Source organism: Leucoraja erinacea, chromosome 39 (genome assembly GCF_028641065.1).
Source record: "Leucoraja erinacea ecotype New England chromosome 39, Leri_hhj_1, whole genome shotgun sequence".
In the NCBI taxonomy this organism is placed as follows: domain Eukaryota; kingdom Metazoa; phylum Chordata; class Chondrichthyes; order Rajiformes; family Rajidae; genus Leucoraja; species Leucoraja erinaceus.
Genome location: NC_073415.1, coordinates 4,758,174 through 4,782,894, shown reverse-complemented (window position 1 = coordinate 4,782,894; position 24,721 = coordinate 4,758,174). Strand labels below are relative to the sequence as shown.

The following is a 24,721-nucleotide window of genomic DNA, read 5'->3' as shown; positions in this document are numbered from 1 at the left end:
GGCCCTTCGGCCCACCATGCCCATGCCGATGGACGTGCCCCATCTATACTAGCCCCACCTGACTGCATTTGGCCCATATCCCTTTAAACTTATCCTATCCATTTACCTGTCTAAATGTTCTTAAACCTTGTGATAGATACAAAACCTTTAGTTTTGTAATGTTTAGCTAAAATCATTCATTGCAATCTTTTGGTTGAGAAACGGGGCGGTTTATACTTTGTTAGACTAAGGAACCCCATTGCATCCTTAAAGGTTCATTGGAAAGTAAATGAATATGCATTATGTTTCCAAGACGTGAGCGTCCCTGTGCAAGACCACACATTGTGACATTTGGTTGTAATCTTCCAGCATGTGTTGATTGCATGCAAGAGTGAGAGCAAGAGCTGCCAGGAGCCACTTTATTGCTGCTGTGTCAGTGTGTTTTAAACCACACCGCAGGCATTTATAGACACAAAGTGCTGGAGTAACTCAGCAGGTTAGACAGCATAAGGACATGTGACCCTCCCTTTTCTCCAGAGATGCTGCCTGACCCGCTGAGTTTCTCCAGCACTTTATAAGGTAGACAAAATGCTGGAGAAACTCAGCGGGTGAGGCAGCATCAATGGAGGGAAGGAATAGACGACGTTTCGGGCCGAGACCCATAAGGTCATAAATGATAGTAGAATCAGGCCATTCGGCCCATCTATTACATAGAAATTAGGTGCAGGAGTAGGCCATTCGGCCCTTCGAGCCTGCACCGCCATTCAATATGATCATGGCTGATCATCCAACTCAGTATCCCGTATTCTACTCCACCATTCAATCATGGCTGATCTATCTCTCCTAACCCCATTCTCCTGCCTTCTCCCCATAACCTCTGACACCTGCACTAATCTATCTATCTCTGCCTTAAAAATATCCACTGATTAGGGCTCCACAGCTTTCTGTGGCAAAGAATTCCACAGATTCACCACCCTTTAATTGACAAAATTTCTCATCTTCTTCCTAAAATAATCATCCGTTAATTCTAAGGCTCTGACCTCTAGTCCTAGACTCTCCCACTGGTAGAAACATCTTCTCCGCATCCAATTGCGTCTATCTTCGGAATAAACCAGCATCTGCAGTACCCCTCCATTGTCAGAGTGAGGTTAAACGCATATTGGAACAGCATCTCATATTTCGGTTGGGCAGCTGTCAACCTAGTGGTATGAATTTGATTTCTCTAACTTCAAGTAACCTTTGCATTCTCTCTCCATCCCTCCCCCACCCAAATCATACCAGCCTCTCCTTCCTACCGAACAGACAGCTAACAATGACCTGTTTCCTTTATCATCAATACTTTTTTGCATATCTTTCATTCATGTGTTCCATATCTCTCTGCATCACCGTCTATATCTCGTTTCCTTTTCCTTGACTCTAGTCTGAAGAAGGGTCTTGACCCGACACGTCACCCATTCCTTCTCTCCAGAGATGAAATATAAATGATTTACCCCTTTAAGAATAAGGGGTAAGCCATTTAGAACGGAGACAAGGAAACACTTTTTCTCACAGAGAGTTAGTTGTGGAGGAGTGTGGAATTCGGCTTCGCCTCAGAGGGCAGTGGATGACCGGTGATCTCTGGATACTTCTCAAGAGAGAGCTAGATAAGGGCTCTAACTCCCTCTTAAAGATAGTCAAGAACAGGGGATATGTGGCGAGAGTTCCAGAGTCAACGGGAAAAAAAAAAGTTCTTCTCATCTCGGTTTTAAAAGGATTTCCCCCTTATCCTTAAGCTGTGACCCCTGATCACTTCCCCATCGGGAGCAATCTTCCTGTGCTGCCTCCAACCCCTTAAGAATTTTGTAAGTTTCTATAAGCCCCTAATCTTCTTGCACATATTCCAGTCTTTCTTGATATAGTCCTGACATCCCAGGAATCAGTCTGTTGTGAGTCTGTGGAATTCTGTCTCAGAGAGTGGTGGAGGTCGGTTCTCTGGATACTTTCAAGAGAGCTAGATAGGGCTTTTAAAGATAGCGGAGTCAGGGGATATGGGGAGAAGGCAGGAACGAGGTACTGATTGGTGATGATCAGCCATGATTACATTGAATGGCCGAATGGCCTACTCTTGCACATATTGTCTATTGAGATGCTGCCTGTCCTGCTGTTACTCCAGCATTTTGTGTCTATCTTCAGATTAAACCAGCGTCTACAGTTCCTTTCTACCCATTTCCCCACCATTTTTTTTTGTAATCTGCAGTTCTTTGTTTCCACGTGTATAACATCTGCTTGAGAAACACACATCTTGAGCTGTGTGCTGCTGACACGTTCAGCGCTGGTTCTAAATTGAAACATTCCTCAGGGATTGCTGTGCTCACAACCTAATAGAATGCACCTTTAGAGGTTACTTAATCAATTTTATATATTATTTTAATAATTAATATTGAATGAGCTTGACTTTTAACGCAAACTTACCCATCCTAGTTTTGTTAGCCAGAGAGTGAGGTGTCAAATGTAAATGGTAGTTATATTCTGCTGCTGTGAAAAATAATAATTGGTGCGACTGAGTCCTGCAGTTTAAATCTCTAATTACCCCACTTCATGTTTGTGTTTTTGGATCTTCTCCAAACAATCCCTGCTCATTTATTTTTCCATTGCCCCAGCAGTCATTCTTGTGTGCTGTTAACTTTTTTTTTTTGTTCAGTGTCTCATTTGCAAGGCTTTTCAAATTCCAGCCAAGAGCCCCCAAGTGCAGCTGAAACCTCTCCATATTCGGTTCTTGTGTGGCAGATTCCTAGAACTGCTTCAGAAACTACAATTGACAGATTCATTTTCTGGATACAGTTCTGAGAAATTTGGTGGTTGCGGGTGGTGTGTGTGGTACTGTACATATTATAAGTGTGTAATATTTTTATCTTTTAAAACTTCTGCTCATTAGTCACAAAAATAATGAAAATTAGTAAGTTTAATAGATCATTAAAATTAGCAATTGATATTATAATCACTGTATTTCAAAGTTGTACTCCTTTATATTGTTTTAATAAATAAAATAAGTATTTTTTAAAGTTTTTCTTGTGAAGGTTATTTTAAAAATACAAACATCATTGCAGTAAAACAAAGCCTGGTTTTCTATTTGGGCCTTACTCTGTTTACCCAATAACGCCCAATGCTTATTTGGTCGGTGTATATCTAGAGCAAGGTCCATAAATAGTCTGAAGAAGGGTCTCGATCTGAAATGTCAGCTATTCATGTTCTGCATAGATGCTGCCTGACCCACTGAGGTGTGTAATATTTTTATCTTTTAAAACTTCTGCTTATTATTCACAAAAATAATGAAGGTAGAAAAATGATGCTCTGCAGACTTGCTCGATGACAAAGGCTTCCAACTTGAAACGTCGTCTGTCCATATCCTCCAGATAGGTTGCTTAGTTTATTTTAGAGATACAGCATAGAAACAGACCCTTCAGCCCACTGAGTCCATATTAACTATCAATCACACTAATTCTGTTATCCTACTTTCATGCCTTGGTATAATTGTAAATTGTTCCTAGTACGTGTAAGAGCGTGTAAATGTATCGGCATCGCTGGACAGCGCAGACTCGGTGTTCCGAAAGGCATGCTTCCACGCTGTACCTCTAACCTTCATACCTGTGGTGAGTTAAGGGAGATGAAACTTCACAACGTATGTTGTATATATTACAAAAGCAGTTTAGATCACCTTGCTATAGGAGGGATATCAGTAAGCTGGAAAGAGTGCAGAACGTTATGAGGTTGTTGCCAAGAATAGTGGGCATGAGCTTTAGGGAGAGGTTGGGTTGGCTAGGATTTTATTCCTCAGAGTGCAGGGGGCTGTGGGGTGATATGCAAGAGATGTATAGAATCATGAGGGGAATAGATAGGGTGGCTGCAGAGTTCTTTTTCCAGGGTGGAGGAATCAAGAACTAGAGGGCATAGAAATCAAGAACTAGAGGGCATAGGTTTAAAGTGCGAGGGGAAAGTTTTAATATGAACCTGAGGGGCAACCTTTTCACACAGAAAGCACATGCCGTTGAGGTAGGTACAGTACAACAATTAAAGGTCAGGTGCATGGACAGGTATGGTTTAGAGGGATGCAGGAATTGCTTAGATGGGGCATCTTGGTTGAGTTGGGCCGAAGGGCCTGTTTCCATGATGTATGACATGTACAAATGATTACATATTACATATAATGATTACATATATACTATCCTTCATTGAGAGATCAGTTGATTGCCGACCTTATTAAGAAACAAACTTTTATTTAATCCAGTTTATGAAAATTTCAATATAATAAGAACTACATCAAAATGGGGCAGTAGCATTGCTCCCTACCTAAAGATCATTCACCGAAAGAACATTCTAACCGCTGCAAAACGACAAATTATGCCCCAGGATAACTCTCCATAGCTGGTATGTCGAGTGACTCGAATAGAAACACAAAGCAAAGGACTCTCACCCACATGTTCTCATGAATCAGCACAAGGTACACACATTTTTCAATTAATACTACAGTCAAACAATATGAAAGAGAAAGACATTGGTGGTAAATTTCTGCCACCCACAGTGATGTGATGAAATATTTCTCACAAGACAACAAGATGTTTTCCTGACAGCCTGAGATGTTACTGGCTGGGTTTTCACACCCTCTATACTATTTACCACAACTTTTCTGAGGACTACTTATTTCAGACAGGTGATGGTGAACTTTTGATTTTTTTTTTAAAAAGTCACAATCTATTTTTCTTTATCCCTTCCTGTCCAATTAAAACTCTCCTTATTTGACAATTGCTTTTAAAATTGTCTATGAAAGGGAAAACAGAATCAGAGTTGAAGGTAGCTAACGATAGACATAAAAAGCTGGAGTAACTCAGTGGTTCAGGCAGCATCACAGGAGAAAAGGAATAGGTGACGTTTCGGGTCGAGACCTTTCTTCAGACTGAGAGTGAGGGGAGAGGGAAAGACTCTCAGTTTGAAGAAGGTTCCTCGACCCGAAACATCACCCATTCCTTTTCTCCAGAGATGCTGCCTGCCCCACTGAGTTACTCTAGCTTTTTGTGTCTATCTTCGGTTTGAACCAGCATTTGCAGTTGCTTGCTACATATTGAAGATAGCTACATTTCACAAGGTGGGAACCAGGGATCTAATAGAATTGATGCTTGGCCCTCTCTTGTTCATCATCTACATAAGTAAAGGTTCAGAAGCAGGAATTTCAACATTTGTGACCAGAACCAAATTGAAGGATGTGAGTCAGACAGAGGACTGGCTCAACACAGGAGAGTATTAATAAGCCTGAAGAATAAGTGTGCAACTGAATTTCAAAATAAGGCAAGTATGCGATGTATATTATGGCTACATGAATAAGGAGCCCATGCGATCCTTGGAAAATAATGAGGTGCAGGAAGAGGGAAGTATATATAAATACACAAATAAATGCTAACAGTCAATGCAGGCTAATGAATCTCTGCAGCTTATTTCTGGAGAAGAAATTGGAATGTAAACAACTAACGTTGGGTCTTTACAGAACAATGCTTCATGAAACTTGGAATGCTGTTTATATTAAATGGAGTTGCAAGTTTTGGTGGTGCGACAAAGATTAGTTAAGATGGTATCGTATTTCAGATAATCAGGAAAGATTGATTATACAGGCTCTTTTCAATAGAAACAGGAGAACTGAGGGGTGATTATATAATGAAACTTTTGCGAAAAGGATGTTTTCTCTCGTGCAAGATCTATAAAATAGTGCTTGGAACAAAAGATCTTAGAGCTATAAGATCTTTGCTTGGAACAACGTCAAAGGAGGATTTCATGGAAACGTACTTACCAGGGGGTGTCTGCAATTTGGAACTTGTGAGCACAAATAGTATTGAAGTGAGTGGACCTTGTGGGCAATTAGTATTGAAGTGGTCCAGATGCATTTAGAGGGAAGCTTGCTAAACACTGGGGAGAAAGGAACAGAAAGATACCTGGAGATTTAAATGAGACAGAGAGCTTTTAGTGCAGCATAAACTACAAGTGGACATGTTGAGGCAACTGGCCTGTTTCTATGCTGCAAGTACGTCAGTGACTATTGTGAACACCAGCAAGCCCCAACTTTTTTCACAGATCTTTTCTCTTCAGTAAATATGGTACATTTGCCGCTCCTTTTGGGAAGTGTGGGTGTCTGCTGGTAGCTCTTGCTTTCCTGGTTTTGTGCCTTTTCATGCTTTCTAGCTCCCGGTGAGTGATCATAATGATACGACTGCAAAGAAATTACCAAGAAACAGTTACAACATTGTACATATATGTAGTTTATAAGATAATATGGTCAATGATTTAACTTTCCAGCTAAATATTCTGGCCAGCCCTGCCTTGTTCAGTCCTTTACCTCTCTCCAGTACATCCCCCCCCCCCCCCCCCCCCCACTTTCAGTCTGAGTGGGGTTCCTGACCCGAAGCATAACCCATCCTTTTTCTCCAGAGATGCCGTGTAATCCGTTGAGTTACTCCAGTACTTTGTGTCTATCTTCGTTATAAACTGGCATCTGCAGTTCTTTCCTACACATCAAACTTCCCAGACTGGCTTTGTGTGCAATGCTCACAGCATTCAAACAGAGACTGCGGATTTCAACACCCGCCTTCAGCACGGACATTGTGGGTCGAAGGGCCTGCTCCTGTGCTATACTGTTCAATGTTCTATATGACTGCAACTAATAAGGCAAATAATGTTATAAAAGATACAAAGTTCTGGAGTAACTCAGCATGTCAGGCAGCATCTCTGGAGAACATGGTTGGATGACATTTTGGATCAGGATCCTTGTTTGTGTCTTATTTTATAAACCAGCATCTGCATTTCCTTGTGTCTGGCAGTGTGATGGTTTAGTTTAGAGATATAGCGTGGAAACAGGTCCTTCGGCCCACCTAGACCGTGCCGACCAGCGAGTCAACTATAGACTAGTTCTGTCTTACACACTAGGGACAACTTACAAAAGCCAACTAAACCTGCACGTCTTTGGAATGTGGGAGGAAACCGGAGCACCCGGAGAAAACCCCACAAGGTCACAGGGAGAACGTACAAAATCTGCACAGACAGCACCAGTGGTCATGCTCGAATCTGGGTCTCTGACGCTGTAAGGCAGCAACTCTATGTTTAGTAAAATACCTAAAGTTCTGCTGAACAAGAACTGTAAGTTCTTTTGGTCCTTGCTCAACAAAAACCACCAAGGACATGTTAGCAGGTCACTTGTGTTTTATTTATTTACATTATGGCCACCGCACTTTACTGTTAGTTAACCTTTCACCAAAATTTCCTATCCAGATGGTAATCCTGCATTCTGCGGTGCTTGTGTGGAGGAGACATTAGCTTTAATTCCAAGGAATAATAAACCACTAGGCTTTTTATGGAAGAACATTAAGCACTTCGCCTCATCATGCTGCAGAATAATCAAGGAAGAAACATCCATACAGGCTGTACTTTATGAAGGAATTCATGTTTCATTTGGACTCGATGATCTGAAGTTAAATGCAATACCCCTTCAGAAATGCAAACATGCCTTGGCCTGAAGTAAAGACACAATGTGCTGGAGTAACTCAGCGGGTCAGGCAGTAACTGGATAATATAGACATGCGATGTTTCGAGTCAGGACCCTTCTTTGGATATATGAAGTAGAGTCCCGATTCAAAACGTCACCTATCCATGTTCGCCAGGGATGCTGCTGTGACCCGCTGAATTATTCCAGCACGTTGTGTCGTTTTGTTGTGTTGCAGCATCTGTTTCTTGGTTTATATGACTGTCCAGGACAGGTTAAACAACTCTGCGATTTCTTACAGTCTTGTGTGTTTTCAAACCATGCTGTGTTGCTGGTAGTTACTGCAAACAGCTTTGCTTTAATTCCAGATTTTATTGAGTGTTATCACTTGAGTGTGATCCAGAGTGTTATTCCAGACTTGAGTGTTATCTCCTCTGCTGCAGTGGTGGGAATGTTCTACCAGTTGCCCTTTCACTGCTATGGGGTTTCCAACGCTGCAGAAACACATATAAAAGTCCAGATGCAACTTGCAACCTCATGCCTGAATGACGGCCGTGCTGGCGATTACCTCTATTGAACATAATTAGGGTGTACGGGGTGTTGACAACTAAAGAGTCAAAGAAATAGAAGGTGAAACTGATCATTTGTTCCTTTAATAGGGGAATTGCGAATGGAACAAATGTCCTCAGACTCTTGTTCTCGTTAATTCCTCTTCTTCAAATAAAAATTTATTTTACGAGCTAATTACCTCCTACCTTTTTACTTTCCTCCCCGGCATAATCTCTTCCTGGCATTACTCATACTGTGAGATTACTGTAACAAAATTGGCCACATCTAGTGCTGCTTTTGGCTGGCTACTTGAATGCGTACAAGAGCAAGCATTGAGTAAGGGGGTCGGGTTCCCTCACCCATGGAATTGCTTGGCCCGTGCACAGTTTCCCCCGACACTGAGCCTGTATGTGAACTGGCAGCCCAAATACTCCAGATAACATACATATTTCCTTAAAAGTAATCGCACAGCATTCCCTTAGGTCTCCAGTGATTTAAATTTGTGTGTAAAATATGGATTTGAGCACAAACATACCTCCTTTGGTTCATTCTATATACCCACCACTTCCCATTAAATCTTTCCCCTCTAACCTAAAACCTATGTCCTCTGATTTTGATTCCCCTACTCTAGATGAAAGACTGTGCATCTACCCCATCTATTCCCCTCATGAGCTCACACACCTTTATAACTGATCATAGATTTATACCTAAGATAGACACAGAAAGCTGGAGTAACTCAACGGGACAGGCAGCATCTCTGGAGGAGGAATGGGTGACGTTTCAAGAATCTTCTTCATACCTTCTCTCCAGAGATGCTGGCTGTTCCGCTGAGTTACTCCAGCTATTTGTGTTATCTTAGGTATAAACCAGCATCTGCAATTCCTTCCTACACAGAATTATATACGCCTCGCATGGAGGAGTCAGCAGCAACTGCCCTCATAGGTAGATTTGCTAACACATGATTGATGCGTTCCCAAGGATCTCAGCGGGACAGGCAGCATCTCTGGAGGAGGAATGGGTGACGTTTCAAGAACCTTCTTCATACCTTCTCTCCAGAGTATTATAGAAAATCGTGTTAGAAAGATAATTTTGTCAATGAGGGAAAAGGGATCAGGAGTTAGAAAGTTACAATAACAAAGTTATTTTGTTTAAGAAGGAACTGCAGATGCTGGAAAATCGAAAGTAGACAAAAGTGCTGGAGAAACTCAGCGGGACAGGCAGCTGCCAGAAATTGGCTACCAGAAATTGGAGAATTCAATGTTTATGCCACTAGGGTGCAGACTGCCCAAGCGGAATATGAGGTGCTGCTCCTCCAATCTCTGGTGGTGCTCACTCTTGCCATGGAGGAGGCCCAGGACAGAGAGGTCGGATTCGAAATGGGAGGGGGAGTTGAAGTGCTGAGACACCGGTTCGGAATGGGAAAAATAAAGTTATTTTTTCTGCAGGATTTAAAAAAACATAAAGGTCATTTCAATAGCAGTAAGTTTTCTTTGGGTTACTGCAAGGTAAAATACCAAAGGTTGTACATTGTTCACAGAATATCATTGCATAAGTGTCAATTGAAGTGATTGCCTGTTAATTTCAATGGCCACCCGCGGTTAAAGTAGCAACTGTGTAGTTAAGAGAATGATTACCGCAGGGAATAATTTCCCCCCCTAAACTGTTGAAACCTTTTTTTTCTGATTGTCAATTTCCAAAGTAACTTTTAAGTGGTTCGCTATTTGTCGATCAAAATTATGTTGTGATGAATATTTGGACTGCTTGATACAAACAGTGTTCCTGGATTCATAACCCGTGTTACAATAGAACTACCTTACAGTCATACAGCATGGAAACAAACCCTCGGCCCAACCCGCCCATGCCAACTGCCCTTCTACACTAATCCCACCTGGTTGCATTTGCCTCATCGGTCTCAAAACCTTTCCTCTCCATGCACCTGTCCAAATATCTTTTCAACGTGGTTATAGTGTCTACCTCAACTACCTCCTCCGGCAATTCATTCTATATTCATTCATTCATTCATACATTCATTCATTCATTCACTGGCTCATCTCCAGTTGGTTCAGAATGCTGCTGCTCGCCTTTTAACAGGGACTCGAAAGAGGGAGCACATATCGCCAATTCTGGCCTCCCTCCACTGGCTCCCGGTGCACTTTCGAGTTCATTTTAAGATACTGTTATTTGTTTTTAAATCTCTGAATGGGCTCGCCCCGCCTTACCTCTCTGAGCTGCTCCACCCATACGCTCCTGCCCGGTCCCTCAGGTCAGCTGGTCAGCTGCTCCTGGAGGTACCGAGGTCTAGTCGGAGGCTCAGAGGGGATAGAACCTTCTCTGTTGCTGCTCCGGCACTCTGGAACACCCTGCCGTTGCACATCAGACAGGCCCCCTCACTGTCCATCTTCAAATCCAGTGTTAAAACACATTTGTACTCCCTGGCTTTTGACCATGCCTGAGGCTTTGCTTCTGTTTGTGGTGTTTTTGATGTTTCTTTATTTTACATGTCTTTTCCTACTACTTCTTTTGATTGTTATTTTTGGTGTGTATTAACTTTTTTGTCAATGATTAGTGATGTACAGCACTTTGTTGCAGCTATGTTTGTTTTTAAAGTGCTCTATAAATAAAATTATTATTATTATATTATATACCCACTATATACCCACAGTGTGAAAAAGTTGCCCCTCGATTCCCATTAATTCTTTCCTCTCTCACCTTAAACCCATATCCTCTGATTCTTGATTCCCCTACTCTGGGTAAAAGACTGCACATCTACCTTATCTATTGCCCTCATGATCCTTATACCATTATAAAATCACTCCTCATCCTCCTACGCTCCATGGAATACAGTCCTAGCATGCCCAATCTCTTCCTCAAGCCTTCGAGTCCTGACAACGTGCTCGTAAATCTTCTCAACACTCTTTCCAGCTTAACAACATTTTTCCAATAGCAATATAAAGTGTTAACAGAACACGATTCACTGTTAAAAGAACTGTGATCATATTTATACTGGGTGTTTCATCTGCAGCATTTGCACAGAATTCTAAGCAGTTGTATAAAATGTTGAATTACGTACCACTGTTGGAATGCTTTCAAATGTATAAACATTACTCACTTGATTTTGGAAAGTTCATTAATGAGCCCACAGACGACATGTGTGGCATCTTCTTCTTCTGCAAAAGAAAGGGACTGCCAATCTGCCTCACTGCAAGCACATCAAGAGCAGACACATTTAGATTGCAGCAACACTCACTAAGGTCACCAATACTGAATCTGACAAGAACTATTAGGGGCAATTTTCAACTCATGACCTCTTGCCTTATTTCCTGGTTGGCAGACAAAAATTGGGAGAACGAGAAATGGCAGAACTACTCGGGGATAATAAGAGCCACATCCTCACAGCGCCAGAGACCCGGGTCGATCCTGACCTCGGGTGCTGTCTGTGTGGAGTTTGCATATTCTCCCAAGGGAGAAATGTCAAATGCTACAGGAGTTAGCTTTAAGATGAGAAAGGAAAATTTGGATGGAGACGTGCGAGAGGTTTTCTTTCCCCACATAGAGAGTGGTAGATGCCTGGAACATGCTACCAGGTGGCAGTGGTTGGGGCACAATGGTGGAAGCAGACACGATAGTGACAATTACGTGGCCTTTAGTCAGGCAGATGAAAATTCAGGGAATGGAGGGATATAGATAACGTAACAGTTGGTATTGGTTTAATTTGGCATAATGGTCGGTACACACATCATGGGCCGAAGGGCCTGTTCGTAACTGCACTGCCCTATATTCTACAATCAAAACTAACCTTGTAGGAATTAGATCGAGTCTTCCCTGTAAGCGGAACTATAGAATTTGTATGAAATTTAAATCAGACACAAGGGAACGCGATAGCAATGTACTAACAAGCTCAAGTTGTGCTTTTTAATTAAAAATCATGGTTAGTGTTTTACTAATACCTTAAATGGAGGTCTTCCAACTCTGATGAGAAATTAGCATTATCCTGAGGGGCAATGAGCAGTAAATCATCCTTCATATCCTTGTTATCCGTCACTGGTTTAACGAGTTCCAATCCATAACCTTTATCATCTATGAAGCAGATATGAGTTAATTCTTTTAATTAGTAATTACAATAGCTTTCTGTACATTTACAATTCTAGAGATTGCCTGACTGAAAGTTTATATTCCATATATCCAGAGCCAAGGAAGCCACTCTGTTAACACTTCACTAAATTATGTAACATGAGCAAATAATCAAAATATGTGTTCGTTATCTCTCTGATTGAGTTCCAACATATCCAGATACAATGAAGTTTCTGCATCAGATGTTTAAACATTTACACCTATAAAGTCTAATGTATAGGGTAGACAAAAATGCTGGAGAAACTCAGCGGATGCAGCAGCATCTATGGAGCGAAGGAAATAGGCAATGTTTCGTCCCGAAACGTTGCCTATTTCCTTCGCTCCATAGATGCTGCCGCACCCGCTGACTTTCTCCAGCATTTTTGTCTACCTTCGATTTTCAAGCATCTGCAGTTCCTTCTTGAACAAGTCTTATGTACAGGTAGGTTTAGGTTTTTGGATATGTACAGTCAAAGACTTGAAAGAAAATTGTGAAACATGTTGCATAAAAAACAATGAATAAACATAGACTTTAATCCAAACATAAGCATTACCTGGATGAACCATGCCTGGAATGGATTTGGAAAGAGTCTGAAAAAAAAAATGAAAATGTTAGTGAAATATCAAAGAACCTGTACAAAAAGGACAGAAATTTGAAAATGTATACTTGGCTGAGTAAGAGGTACAGAAATTTGAAAATGTATGCCTCCAGATTTTCTACGAACAGTCCCTTCCCTAACAGGCAGATTCTCAAACAGTCCAGTCCCGTATAGGAAACGTGAAGAAGGGTTTCGGCCCCCAAAACGTTGCCTATCTCCTTCACTCCATAGGTGCTGCTGCACCCGCTGAGTTTCTCCAGCATTTTTGTGTACCTGTGACAGTACTCTCCACAGCTAAAGTGCAGGACTGACCTCCTATCTACCTCTCGAACTATCTTAATCGGACTTGGGTGCTATATCTTTGCACTAATGGCTTTATTCTTTATCTTCGCACTGATGGTAGTCATGCCCTGTCTTATCTTTCACTGCTTAGCATGCAAACAAAAGCTTTTCACTGTACCTCGGTACACATGGCAATAATAAACTAAACTCTGATGCAGCAAAACAAAGTCAGATTCAGCACTGAGCATCATCCACCCATTTATACCGATTCTACTTTTATTCTCCCATTCCCTTCAAACTCCGCCAGATTCTACCACTCACCCACACACCAGGAAGGATTCAGTGAATAATTAAGCCACCAACCATCTCTGGGTAGTGGAGGGAACGAGCACCTGCTGGAAAGTCGCACTTCTCAAGATCGTTAAAACTCCACACCTAGGTCACTGAAGCGGGTGAGGTAACTGCTCCACCCCACACTGCATCAAAAGGAGGTGTCGGGGATTTACACAGTTAGAGGTAATTCATGCATTAAATAGTGATGAAGGAATTAGTCCTATAACAATGTAAATGCACTCAGAAATATTTGATTTGGTTGTTATTTGCAAATTAATAAATCATTTCATTTATTTTGGTTTAGTTTTGTTGCGAGAAGCACCTTGTCTTTCGGAGCACCTTGAGTTCAGCAGGTCAGGCAGAATCCCTGACGAACATGGATAGGTGGTGATGTTTCAGGTCAAGACCCTTCTTCAGACCTTGCGTTCCTCATCTGAAGAAGGCTCCTGACCCAAAATCTTCATCTGTTCATTCCTTCCTCAGATCAAACAGGCAGCGGTGGAGTTGCTTCCACACAGCACCAGAGACCCGGGTTCGATCCTGATTATGGGTGCTGTCTGCATGGTGTTTGTATGTTCTTCCTGTGACCTGCATGGGTTTTCTACGGGTGCTCCAGTTTTCTCCCACACTTCAACGACATACAGGTTTGTAGATTAATTGGCTTTTGTAAAATTGTCCCTAGTGTGTGTAGGATAGTGTTAGTGTGCAGAGTGATCACTGGTTGGTGCGGACTTGGTGGACGAAGGGCCTATTTCCATGCCTTATCTCTAAACTAAACAAAATAATGAAGAACAAAATATTCAAGAACATATTTACAATATCTTAGATTAGGAACCAGATGAATTATTGCGTTTAAGTCTGGGTTTTATCATAAGCAATGTACATAGTTAAAAAAATCATGCTAATGAGTTAATTTGTCTTTTGGTTGTTAATGCTGATTATATGATTATATATGCTTCCATATATTAAGCTTCATTGATTTGAAGATATGGAGATGGATCCAATCAATAGCTGTATTTTTGCATGTGGTTTGTGTCAGAAAAATGTCATACTTTTTCACAGAGGACTTTGAGGGATTATGGCTGAAGGTGTATAATATAGGAAAATTATTAATAATTGTTAATAAAATCATTCACCTCACAATTGGTACTGTGGTGTGCAGTTTGCTCACTTTCATCCTTTTGTTTCACAGTCCAAGATGCTGTCACATGTTGGGAATTAACCCTCTCCTGAGCCATAGTGGAGGATCTCTCATGTGCCATCGACAAACTGTAGCCCTTACATTCTTCAACATTATCATTACTTTCTGTGTTGGCTTTCTTATGAACTGAAGCAGCAGCTGCTGATTCAACACTTGAAGTTGGTAACGTCATTGAAAGGTCTCCATCATGCCTTACTGTGAAATCCTCAGCTTGATGTTGCGAGGAAGCTACTGAAATGGTTGTTAGATTTTGACCACTTCTAGGTAACGTATTCTTGTCTCCAGCTGCCAGGTCACAACTCACTTGCAAATCCATCTCTTCCACAGAAAAAAACGTCTGATTAAACATATCAGACTTATCTACATCTTCCTCCTTAAGATGGACTCTGTGTTCTTCTGCAATATCATTCTCATCTCTGTTCACACCCCCACACTCCATGCTTCCTCCATCTTGATTCTGTTTCTTTTCTTCTTGAGGACAACCAACATCACCGTCTATTCCATCGCCAGATATCTGCGAAGATGTTGTAACGTCCTCGTTCTTTGTTTCACTGCTGACATCCTGCTGAATTTCCTTTCTGTTTAAATCTACCGCACCTGAATCTTCGATGGCACTCATGTGGCATCCAATCTGGAAGCCCTGGTTAGCCTGCGATGACAATTTATTATAAATGACTTCTTTAGTGGTGGCCAATGACATGTTATTGATTATCTGGTCTCCTGCATCCTCTGTTCCTTTTCCATTACATTTATCACTAACATGTATCTGATAACTATTTACTTCAATATCAGGAATAACTTCTTCATTGTTGGCAGGATGGGCAGGTGTTTGCGAAAGGTTGATATTTATATTTTGCAGTGTTTTCTCTGAGATTTGTGATCCTCTTTCCAAATCTACATCCCGCACAGAACCATTGCTGTTTTCCGCACACACCTTAAAAGCCACAGGGCTTTTGGACACATCGGCCTCCGAACAAATGAGTGCTGAGTTGGCCAACTGAGTTCCAAAAAGGGTTGACTCATTAGATCCAACACATCGTTCTCCTGGTCTGCCTTGTCCAAATGAATCACACTTCTGGTCTCCAGTGTCCGTTGATATAGCACCACTGTCATGGTTTTCACTTAATGCTTCCTGGATTAGCAGTTTTGTTTCTTCATCAGCACTGTGGCAATTTATGGAATTACACCCCTCTATATTATCTCCACAAACATGAATGGTTTCATAAGAATTCTGGGTGATCTCCTGATGTTCATGGCTTCCGGCTATGTCCGTTTCTGCTTGATCACTGGGATGCATCTCAGACACACTCTCCGTCCTTTTAACTTCTGAAAAGCATTGGCTCAGCTGCTCTTGAAGTTTAACATCTTGACCGCCTGAGTCTCTGTGGAGAATTAGACGGTCGATCATAGAGGGGGCTGGAACATTCATGTCAGACCAGTTGCTGTTAGAGCCATTTTGAGATTCAAAGTTCATCAAGAGACGATTTCTCACCGAGTTGGGCGACTCTGGCATTTTCGCATTTACATTCCCACATTTATCCCTTACATCAGGCTGAGAATTAATTTGACACTTGTCCATTATGTTAGGCTGAGAATTAGTGTTGTAGGTCTCCAGCTGATTTTCAGCATTAGTATCAAGTGAAAGGCCAACAGGCTGTGAACATTTTGTCCCCTTTAGGTCACCAGTCATATTCATTTGCACAAGCAGTTCTTGTTCTTGTTTGTTAGCCTCTGAGACTTCACATACTACATGACGAGTCTCCTCTATACAAGTAATGTCCTTTAATTCTTCAGGGGCAAGCACACTGCTTTCAACATTTTTGTCAGCATTCTTACTAATTACGAGAGCCCACTTTGATTGTTTATTTTGGGATGCTACTTCCTCATGGGTGACTGGCACTTTATCAATTGTTTCCTGGCTAAAATGGTGCAACAGTTCATTGTTAGGCTCTCCCCCGGAGATAGAGGTGCTTAAGTTCTGTGTTTTGCACTCTGTTTGAGTTAATGGCTCAAATGCTGTGCTATGAGCTACTGGGATTGGAGTGCTGCAAAGTGCATCCATTTCATATTGATGGCTGCCCAGTTTGCTACTGTTATTCTTTCCTTCAGTAACATCAGGATTTATGGGATTGGAGTAGCACATTAGCCCTTCAATGGAATGATCTACAAAGTCTGTTCCCACTTGCATTGTTGAATGTGATACACAGTTGTTGCTTCCTTGTTGAATGCAGTTGTCATCTGTAAAAATCTCCTGCTGCATGTTCCCTGACACTTTAGAATCGAGCTGACTTGCGTCAGAGGCAAACTGTTCTGAAGGCTGTTGCGATGTCTGCTCTTGGTGTTTGGTAGTAGCCAGACTGAATCCTGAACCCTCGAGGACCACACCATGAGATCTGTCATCTCCTTCCGTTTTACTGATGTTTGAGCTCTTAAATAATGAAGAAAAATTAAATAAGGACACGTCTAATGCATTCATTTACATTCTATAGTTGGAATACATCAATATTTGTTTTATGTTTAGGAAGGAACTGCAGGTGCTGGTTTACACCAAAGATAGACACAAAAGCTGGAGTAGCTTAGTGGGTCAGACAGAATCTCTGGAGAAAAGGAATACGTGACATTTGGGGTCAGGACTTAAAAAAGGGTCTTGACCTGAAACGTCACCTATTTATTTTCTCCAGAGATGCTGCCTGACCCGCTGAGTTTAGTTTAATGATAAAGTGTAGAAACAGGCCCTTCGGCCCACCGGGTCTGCGCTGACCAGCGATCCCCGCACATTAACACTATCTTACGCAACTAGGGACAATTTATATTTATACAAAGCCAATGTACGGCTTTAGAGTGTGGGTGGATACCGAAGATACTCCATACAGGCAGCACCCATAGTCAGGATCCAACCCGGGTGTCCAGCGCTGCAAGCAGCGAGTAAGGCAGCAACTCTACCGCTGTACCACCATGCTGCCCTCCAGCATTCTGTGCCTATTTTTGTTTCATGTTATTGTCCTACATATGATTTTGCTTAGTGGTTTATTTTGTTATTTTACACAAAGGGATACAATAAATGAACCTAACATTTACAGAAAACCTTCCAAGAGTACAGTCTGATGAGATCTCTTCCACTGAATATACAGGTACCATCATTCTGAGTTTCAGAAAGGAAATGCATCACAGGCCAACTGAAGTCTTTGGAAGGCTGCAGTTACTCAAATCAATGGGCCAGCTGGTAAGAGTACCGCATGGGGTATTATCATGATACAATTCGGATTCAGTTCTTCATCTATGTTAACTTTGCTGATCTCAGCCAAGTCAGTGAAAGGTATACAATGCAACTTTTAAAGATCAGGCTGAAGAAAGGAATAAAACACAAACATCTGGAAATATTCTGCTACGGGCTGTGGAGAAACAGAGATAATGGTTCAGTTAATGACCTGAAAAATAGTATTCCAATTATCATTCTGTGACACAAAGGGGTGGTGGGTGTACGAAACGAGCTGCTGGAAGAGGTAGTTGAGGCAGGGACTATCACAACGTTTAAGAAGCAATTTGACAGGTACATGGATAGGACAGGTTTGGAGGGATATGGGCCAAATGCAGGCGTGAGACTACACTAGTAGGCAAAATAAAATCTTCAGAATATTTCCAATAATTGAGATCAAAGAAATACAAACTCTGGCATGACCTACTGGTCAGTTCATTGACATATATCTATATATAAAAGCAGATATGATACAACTAGTATTATAATGCCATCCCATGAAACAAGTGCAGCAAAATACCTCTTTGCTTGTCTTCTGCAGAACATTCTTCAATGAATCACTGCGCGCAAGTCGATTTTTTGGCTTTGGAAAGACGGGGACATATCTTCCAGCTGAATTCTATGGAGTAAATTACAAACTGAATAAAATAAAACTGAAATGACATTTATTTGTGAAAATAATATTTATTTTGCAAGATGTACACAGCTTCAGTAAATACAATGCTTTGTGCAGGCGTCTCAACTATTTATAATCTGCAGTGATGATTTGGATGAAGGGACAAAATGCCCAAGTCAAGTCAAGTCAAGTTATTTGTCACATACACATACAAGATGTGCAGTGAAATGAAAGTGGCAATGCTCGCGGACTTTTGTGCAAAAGGCAAACAACAAAACAACCAAACAAATGATAAACACAATCATAAAGTGTGAAAAGAATGTATGGAGTTTGCAGAGGGATGCAGATCTGAGTAAATGAGCAAGAGTGGGCAGATGGGAGTATATTCTGTGAAAATAGGATATTATCTACTTTGGAAAGAAGAATGAAAGAATGAATATTTACATGGTGTGTGGCTACATGTTGTGATAATGGAGAGATCTGAGGGTCCAGTACAAGACACACAAGTAGGTATAACGTGTGTAGAAAGGAATTGCAGATGCTGGTGCATACTGAGGATAGACACACAAAATGCAGAGTAACTCAGTGGGTCAGGCAGCATCTCTGGAGAAAGAGGATGGGTGATGTTTCGCGTCGGGACCCTTCATCACACTGGCCAGTCAGACGGGTCCCGACCTGAAACATCACCCAACCTTCTTCTCCAGAGTTGTTGCCTGACCTGCTGAGTGACTACAGCACTTTGTATCTATCCTGGGTATAACAAGTTATGCTAATAGAATATTGGCCTTTCTTGCAAAGGATATGGATTACAAATTTAATTGATTTTAATTCAATTCTACAGTGTGCTGGTGAACTACATCTAGCATCTTACATCCCTTATAATCCAAGAAGGATGTGCTTGCATTAGAGAATGTGAAGGGATAGGACAGCTCATTAATTCCTGGGGTGAAGGAGATGATGCATGAAGAAAGGTTGAGCAGTTTGGGTCTACGATCATTGGTGTAAAGAATAAGAGAATATCTTCTTGAAGCGACCAAGAGGGGACTGATGGTGTGAATGCTCAGCTATTTCTCACAGGAAATTCTCCTACAATATTCTGCCCTTTGGCTCCAATTTACAAACCGTGTACAGTTTTGTGTGAAGGATACTAAAAGGAAATATAAACTTTCACCACATTTATACTTCTGCAATGTTTAAATCTGAGGAAATCAGACTATATAACTCCATCTCTAAGGGATTGCCATGGAAAAATTGAGTCAATGGTGAAACTTGTTTTTTGGTGTCTAATTAGTAAATCAAGGTCAACAAGGGATGTTCTGATGTTTTATATCTCAAGTGCAAGAGAGAAGAAGCGAGCTCTTTACTTTCTCATACGCGAACCAATTCTCTTCCAATGCCAGTAAATATATTGATAAAAATGTCTCACTACTGACTATGGTGTAATGCTATACAGAAGCAAGCATAATCCAACTTCTATTAAAGTGAAGTACAAATCTGTGTTTGGTTGGCAGTGCTAAACGAGCAGTAGGCACAGCTGTAGTTGTAGCCTTACAGCACCAGAAACCGAGGTTCGATCCCGATCTTGGGTGCTGTCTGAATGCAATTTGCATGTTCTCCTGTGACCAGGTGGGTTTCCTCCGGGTGCTCCAGTTTCCACCCACATCCCAATGTAATGCATATTGTCGGCTAATTGGCCTCTGTGAATTGCCCCTAGTGTGCAAGCAGTGGATGAAAGAAGTGTGATCGTGTTGAACTGATCAATGGTCAGTGTTGGCTCGGTGGGCCGGAAGGCCAGTTTCAATGGAGTGCCTTTTAAACAAGCAATCAATAAAGCAGATGCACATAGGACACTGATTCCAAAGTTCTAATGAAGGCAATGCACATTTAAAACATATAATATGTAAGGTATGTCAACAAACCTGGGAAAGTGGAAATGATAACTGTTCTCCTTCCTGAGATCCATTCACTCTGCCTTTTTCCTCTACTGCTGATACATCCAGATCGGTTCTAAAGTAATGAGAAAATAGCAATTAAGTGAATCTAATTAAAGTGCATGACACAAAGAGCAATTTTGAGAACTAATGCAGTCTTTTATCAAAGGTACAAGGGGTACAAAAGGTACAAAAGGTATCCAGGACAAGGGGTCACAGCTTAAGGATAAGGGGGAAATCCTTTAGAACCGAGATAAGGAGAACTTTTTTCACACAGAGAGTGGTGAATCTCTGGAACTCTCTGCCACAGAGGGTGGTTGAGGCCAGTTCATTGGCTTTATTTAAGAGGGAGTTAGATGTGGCCCTTGTGGCCAAGGGGATCAGAGGGTATGGAGAGAAGGCAGGTACGGGATACTGAATTGGATGATCAGCCATGATCATATTGAATGGCGGTGCAGGCTCGAAGGGCCGAATGGCCTACTCCTGCACCTAATTTCTATGTTTCTATGTACACAAAAAAGCTGGAGAAACTCAGCGGGTGCAGCAGCATCTATGGAGCGAAGGAAAAAGGCAACGTTTCGTTCCGAAACGTTGCCTTTTTCCTTCGCTCCATAGATGATGCTGCACCCGCTGAGTTTCTCCAGCTTTTTTGTGTACCTTCGATTTTCTAGCATCTGCAGTTCCTTCTTAAAACAGTCTTTTATCAATCTTTCTCTACCTAAGAGAAAATAAAGGATTAACCACCTCAAGAGCTAAATAAAAATGCTGGTGATGCATAAATGTTTTTCATATTCCCACAACATTTCACCCAATTCCCATCAAGATGTATTAATGGAGAAACTAGCAACCATCTGGAAAAGTTGCGAGATAGTCTCCAATGACCGCACAAAATAATTGGAGCTTCAAAAATTGACCTCCCCCCTCATGATCAATTAAACTTTTGAAAATTGCATCACAAATACTATTAGCTATACTAAATGCAGCAATTCGGAGATCAAAATAACCCAATGGACCTGAATGGGAGGAAGATATTCTTGACCCCAAGGGATTGTCTCAGAAGTAGCTAGATCTCTTCCGCTCTGGATTCCGTGGTGGTTAACTAACATGCTTGACAGAGAGTTGGGTGGGTATTTAGGGACATGATGTGCTTCTTCTGTTGTTTACAGCGAGCATAGCCAGAGGTTTTGAAATATTATTTTTTTCCACACCAGGGGCAGAATTGCTCAGGGTAACACCAGGTATCAGGAGCTAAGGCAAGAGAATGGGGAAAGATAGAGACTGAAGCCATGACTGAATGGCAGAGTAGACTTGATGGGCTGAATGGCCTTATTCTGCTCCATCCATCCTCTGCTTATTGTGTCTCATTCAGTGTGGTGCTATCAGTTCAGTTTCCTGTCAGTAGACACAAAATGCTGGAGAAACACGGCGGGTGAGGCAGCATCTATGGAGAGAAGAAATTGGCGACATTTCGGGTTGAGACCCTTCTTCAGAGGAGGTACAGTGGTGGAACAACCTTCATGCGGTCCGTCCTGTTTCGACGAATGCTATCAACCTGGCGTGCACAATCAAATAAGATCAAATAGAACAAGTTGTCCTACAACTTTAGGCAGTGCACGCCATACGCAAGAAGAAGGAGGTACAGTGAAATGTTTTTGTTGCGTGCTATCAGTCAGCAGAAAGACAACACACGATACGTAATCGAGCCATTTGCAGTGAATAGATACACGATAAGGGAATAACATTTAGTGCAAGATAAAGCCAGCAAAGTCCGATTAGGGATAGTCTGAGGGTCACCAATGAGGTAGATCGTAGTTCAGCACTGCTCTCTGGTTGTGGTAGGATGATTCAGTTGCCTGATAACAGCTGGGAAGAAACTCAGTGTTGGAATGTTTGAATGTCTGGGCTATGACAACAGAGTGATGGTCGTCCATCACTTTCGGTAAAAACAAAGTGGAGGAACTCGGCAGGCCAGGCAGATTCTTCTTCGGGCTGATGACAAGTTTGTAGAAGATTCCTGACCCAAAATATCTCCTGTCCATTTTCCTCCCACAGATGCTACCTGATCTGTTGAGTTCCTCAGGCATTTTGTTTTTTTACTCAAGATGCTAGCTAGCATCTGCAGTTTCTTGTTTCTCTATCACTTTTTAAGTTGCCTCTCAGGAAACTGATATTCTAGATCCTGGATTTCATCCTGCGTTGCGGAAAATGCCAGCGTGTGATTTATTTTAAGGTGGAGTGGCTTTTGCGAACTGATATGAAGAAAGGATAGGCACAGTTTAAGCAGCAACTTGCTCAAGGATCATGGGCAGGAAAAGGTTGAAGATGGGTGACAATTTATCCATAATAACATATGAAGTCACAATGAATAGTCCTCCCGAATTCATTGCTTTTAGATTGTACCATGTTCGCACATTATATTGTTTTAAGAAGTTAAGGGCGGACAATATTTCACCTTTGTTTTTTACATTCCAGATTGTGGTTTATGGTTACTGGTTCTTCATCCTCTCCAGGTTCCATGGCAATTCCCTCTGTGCCTTGTCTTTCAGTCGCAGTGTTGCATTCTATTTCCATCGTGTCTGTATTCTGGTCCTTCCCAGCTTGGAAACGTTTCTTTCTCAGTGTTCCTGCAACAGGTAACAATGTTCCATTTTCTCTTTCTTCAACTGGCAAAGGAGTTAAGAAACGGGGACTCTTAAATATTCACCGCGCTTTGGGATAGAATACAGTATATTTAAGACTCTAAATTACATTCTCAAAATATGAATGAATTTAAAAGCAGCCACTAAATAAAGGTAAAGCAGAATGCTGCAAAAGTATAAACAAAAGTGAATCAGGAAACTTTTATTGGAATAAAAACATTATAACATTAACAATTATTCCAGAACTTTGGAATAGTATATTATAAAAATGTTACACTCTCGTTGTGCTGTGCCACATTTTATTTATAAATGTCCGAGCTTCATGAACTCTTGCACTTCTCAGAATATTTATGTTACAGTTACAAAAAAGGCAACCCTGATTCACAGAAGACCTCCAGATTCCTCAAGTGAGTGGAAAGAGTTCTCCTTAAATCTATTCTAGTTTATATGAAGATGCTTGGAGCACAATAGACAATAGGTGCAGGAGTAAGCCATTCGGCCTTTCGAGCCAGCACCGTCATTCAATGTGATCATGGCTGATCATCCCCACTGTGATGGAAGGCAAAAACGTCCAATCTTCTTCCTCTGTATTCTCCCGTGGTCGGGGCAGTCGAACCACCCGCAGTCGGAGCAATCGAAGCCCCCGCAGCCGGTGGTCGAAGCCCCCGCGTTGGGGTGATCGAAAATCCCACTCATAAAAAGTCACCAGTTTAAGTGTCATGAATGGGTATATTTTGTTTACAATGCCGCTGTTTTTCTATGTAACATCCATGTTGTGTCACATAAATCAGGAAAAGGCCTGTTTGAAGACAATTGCCCCGCGTAAATATGCATCTGCTTTTTGTTCTCTAAACAGCCTCAGAATAGTTTGACTCTGGTCCTAGCCGGCTCGGATTCTACTGACTAATAAATAGTTAGCGACAATTAAATAAATTACAAAAGATAATGGCATGTGTGAACATTCGAACATAAAAACAATAGAAAGAAGGGAAATAAGAGAAAAATATTTGCAGCTTCTCCAGATTAAGTGCTGAAAGCATTGCAGGTGCAATGAAAGTTGTAAAGCAGCTGTGTGATCTTGGTAACGTGCCAGAATAAGGGGCCTGATTTTGGCAAGTACTTATGAAAGTGTAATCGTGTTGGAGATAGCATATTTACAGCTTAGGGGAAAGTTCAAAGCCTTACATTGTATATTTCTTGATTAAAGATATGAAATAAGGGGGGGGGGAACTTTTGAATCTCTCCCTGCACTGGAGACCCGACCTTTTTTAACACTATTGCAAGAAATCACACAACCTGGTGCTACGACTCACCGTCGCGGAGCTGGCCGCGGAGCGGGTGGAGCGGTGGAGGAGCGCTGCTGCTGCTGCTGCTGCTACCGGAGAGTCGGAGGCTGCTGCTGCATGTTTATGTAAAATGTAATTATGTTGTGTCTGGGGTCTATTTATGTTGTTAACGGCATTTCATTTGGACCTCCAACCAAATAATATTGACTTAACAGTTGCAAGAATCAGGCATTTTTAAAGAATCTTTTAGCCTCTAATCTAACTATCTAATTGAAAAAATAATGACCAGTTTCGGCAAGCAATCTGAGAAAGTATCTCGGCAAGACTGGTGGAAAATGATGACAGACAAGCTTACACTTACTTGCAGGAATTGACATCTTTCTTTTACTCATACCCAAGATATTTTCTGCAAAGCAACAAAAACTAAAAGTGACACATATCA

General features: G+C 41.5%; 2 protein-coding genes and 1 long non-coding RNA gene across 3 annotated transcripts; 1 reads left to right on the top strand and 2 right to left on the bottom strand.

The window, feature by feature from the left end:
• Positions 1-4,961: 4,961 nt before the first annotated feature.
• LOC129714343 (break repair meiotic recombinase recruitment factor 1-like) lies at positions 4,962-12,723 on the bottom strand. Its single transcript, XM_055663889.1, has 4 exons — positions 12,691-12,723; positions 11,974-12,103; positions 11,136-11,225; positions 4,962-6,211 (listed from the first exon to the last, which is right to left on the bottom strand). The coding sequence occupies exons 1-4, from the start codon at positions 12,701-12,703 to the stop codon at positions 6,070-6,072; spliced, it is 375 nt and encodes a 124-aa protein (XP_055519864.1). The 5' UTR covers positions 12,704-12,723; the 3' UTR covers positions 4,962-6,069.
• Positions 6,101-18,461, top strand: LOC129714345 (uncharacterized). The gene is made up of 3 exons (XR_008726338.1): positions 6,101-6,189; positions 17,683-17,774; positions 18,349-18,461. It is a non-coding gene; the product is annotated as an uncharacterized LOC129714345 (long non-coding RNA).
• On the bottom strand, positions 14,315-24,682 carry LOC129714339 (uncharacterized). The gene is made up of 5 exons (XM_055663884.1): positions 24,641-24,682; positions 22,807-22,978; positions 20,343-20,430; positions 18,328-18,426; positions 14,315-16,979 (listed from the first exon to the last, which is right to left on the bottom strand). The coding sequence occupies exons 1-5, from the start codon at positions 24,669-24,671 to the stop codon at positions 14,460-14,462; spliced, it is 2,910 nt and encodes a 969-aa protein (XP_055519859.1). The 5' UTR covers positions 24,672-24,682; the 3' UTR covers positions 14,315-14,459.
• Positions 24,683-24,721: the final 39 nt, after the last annotated feature.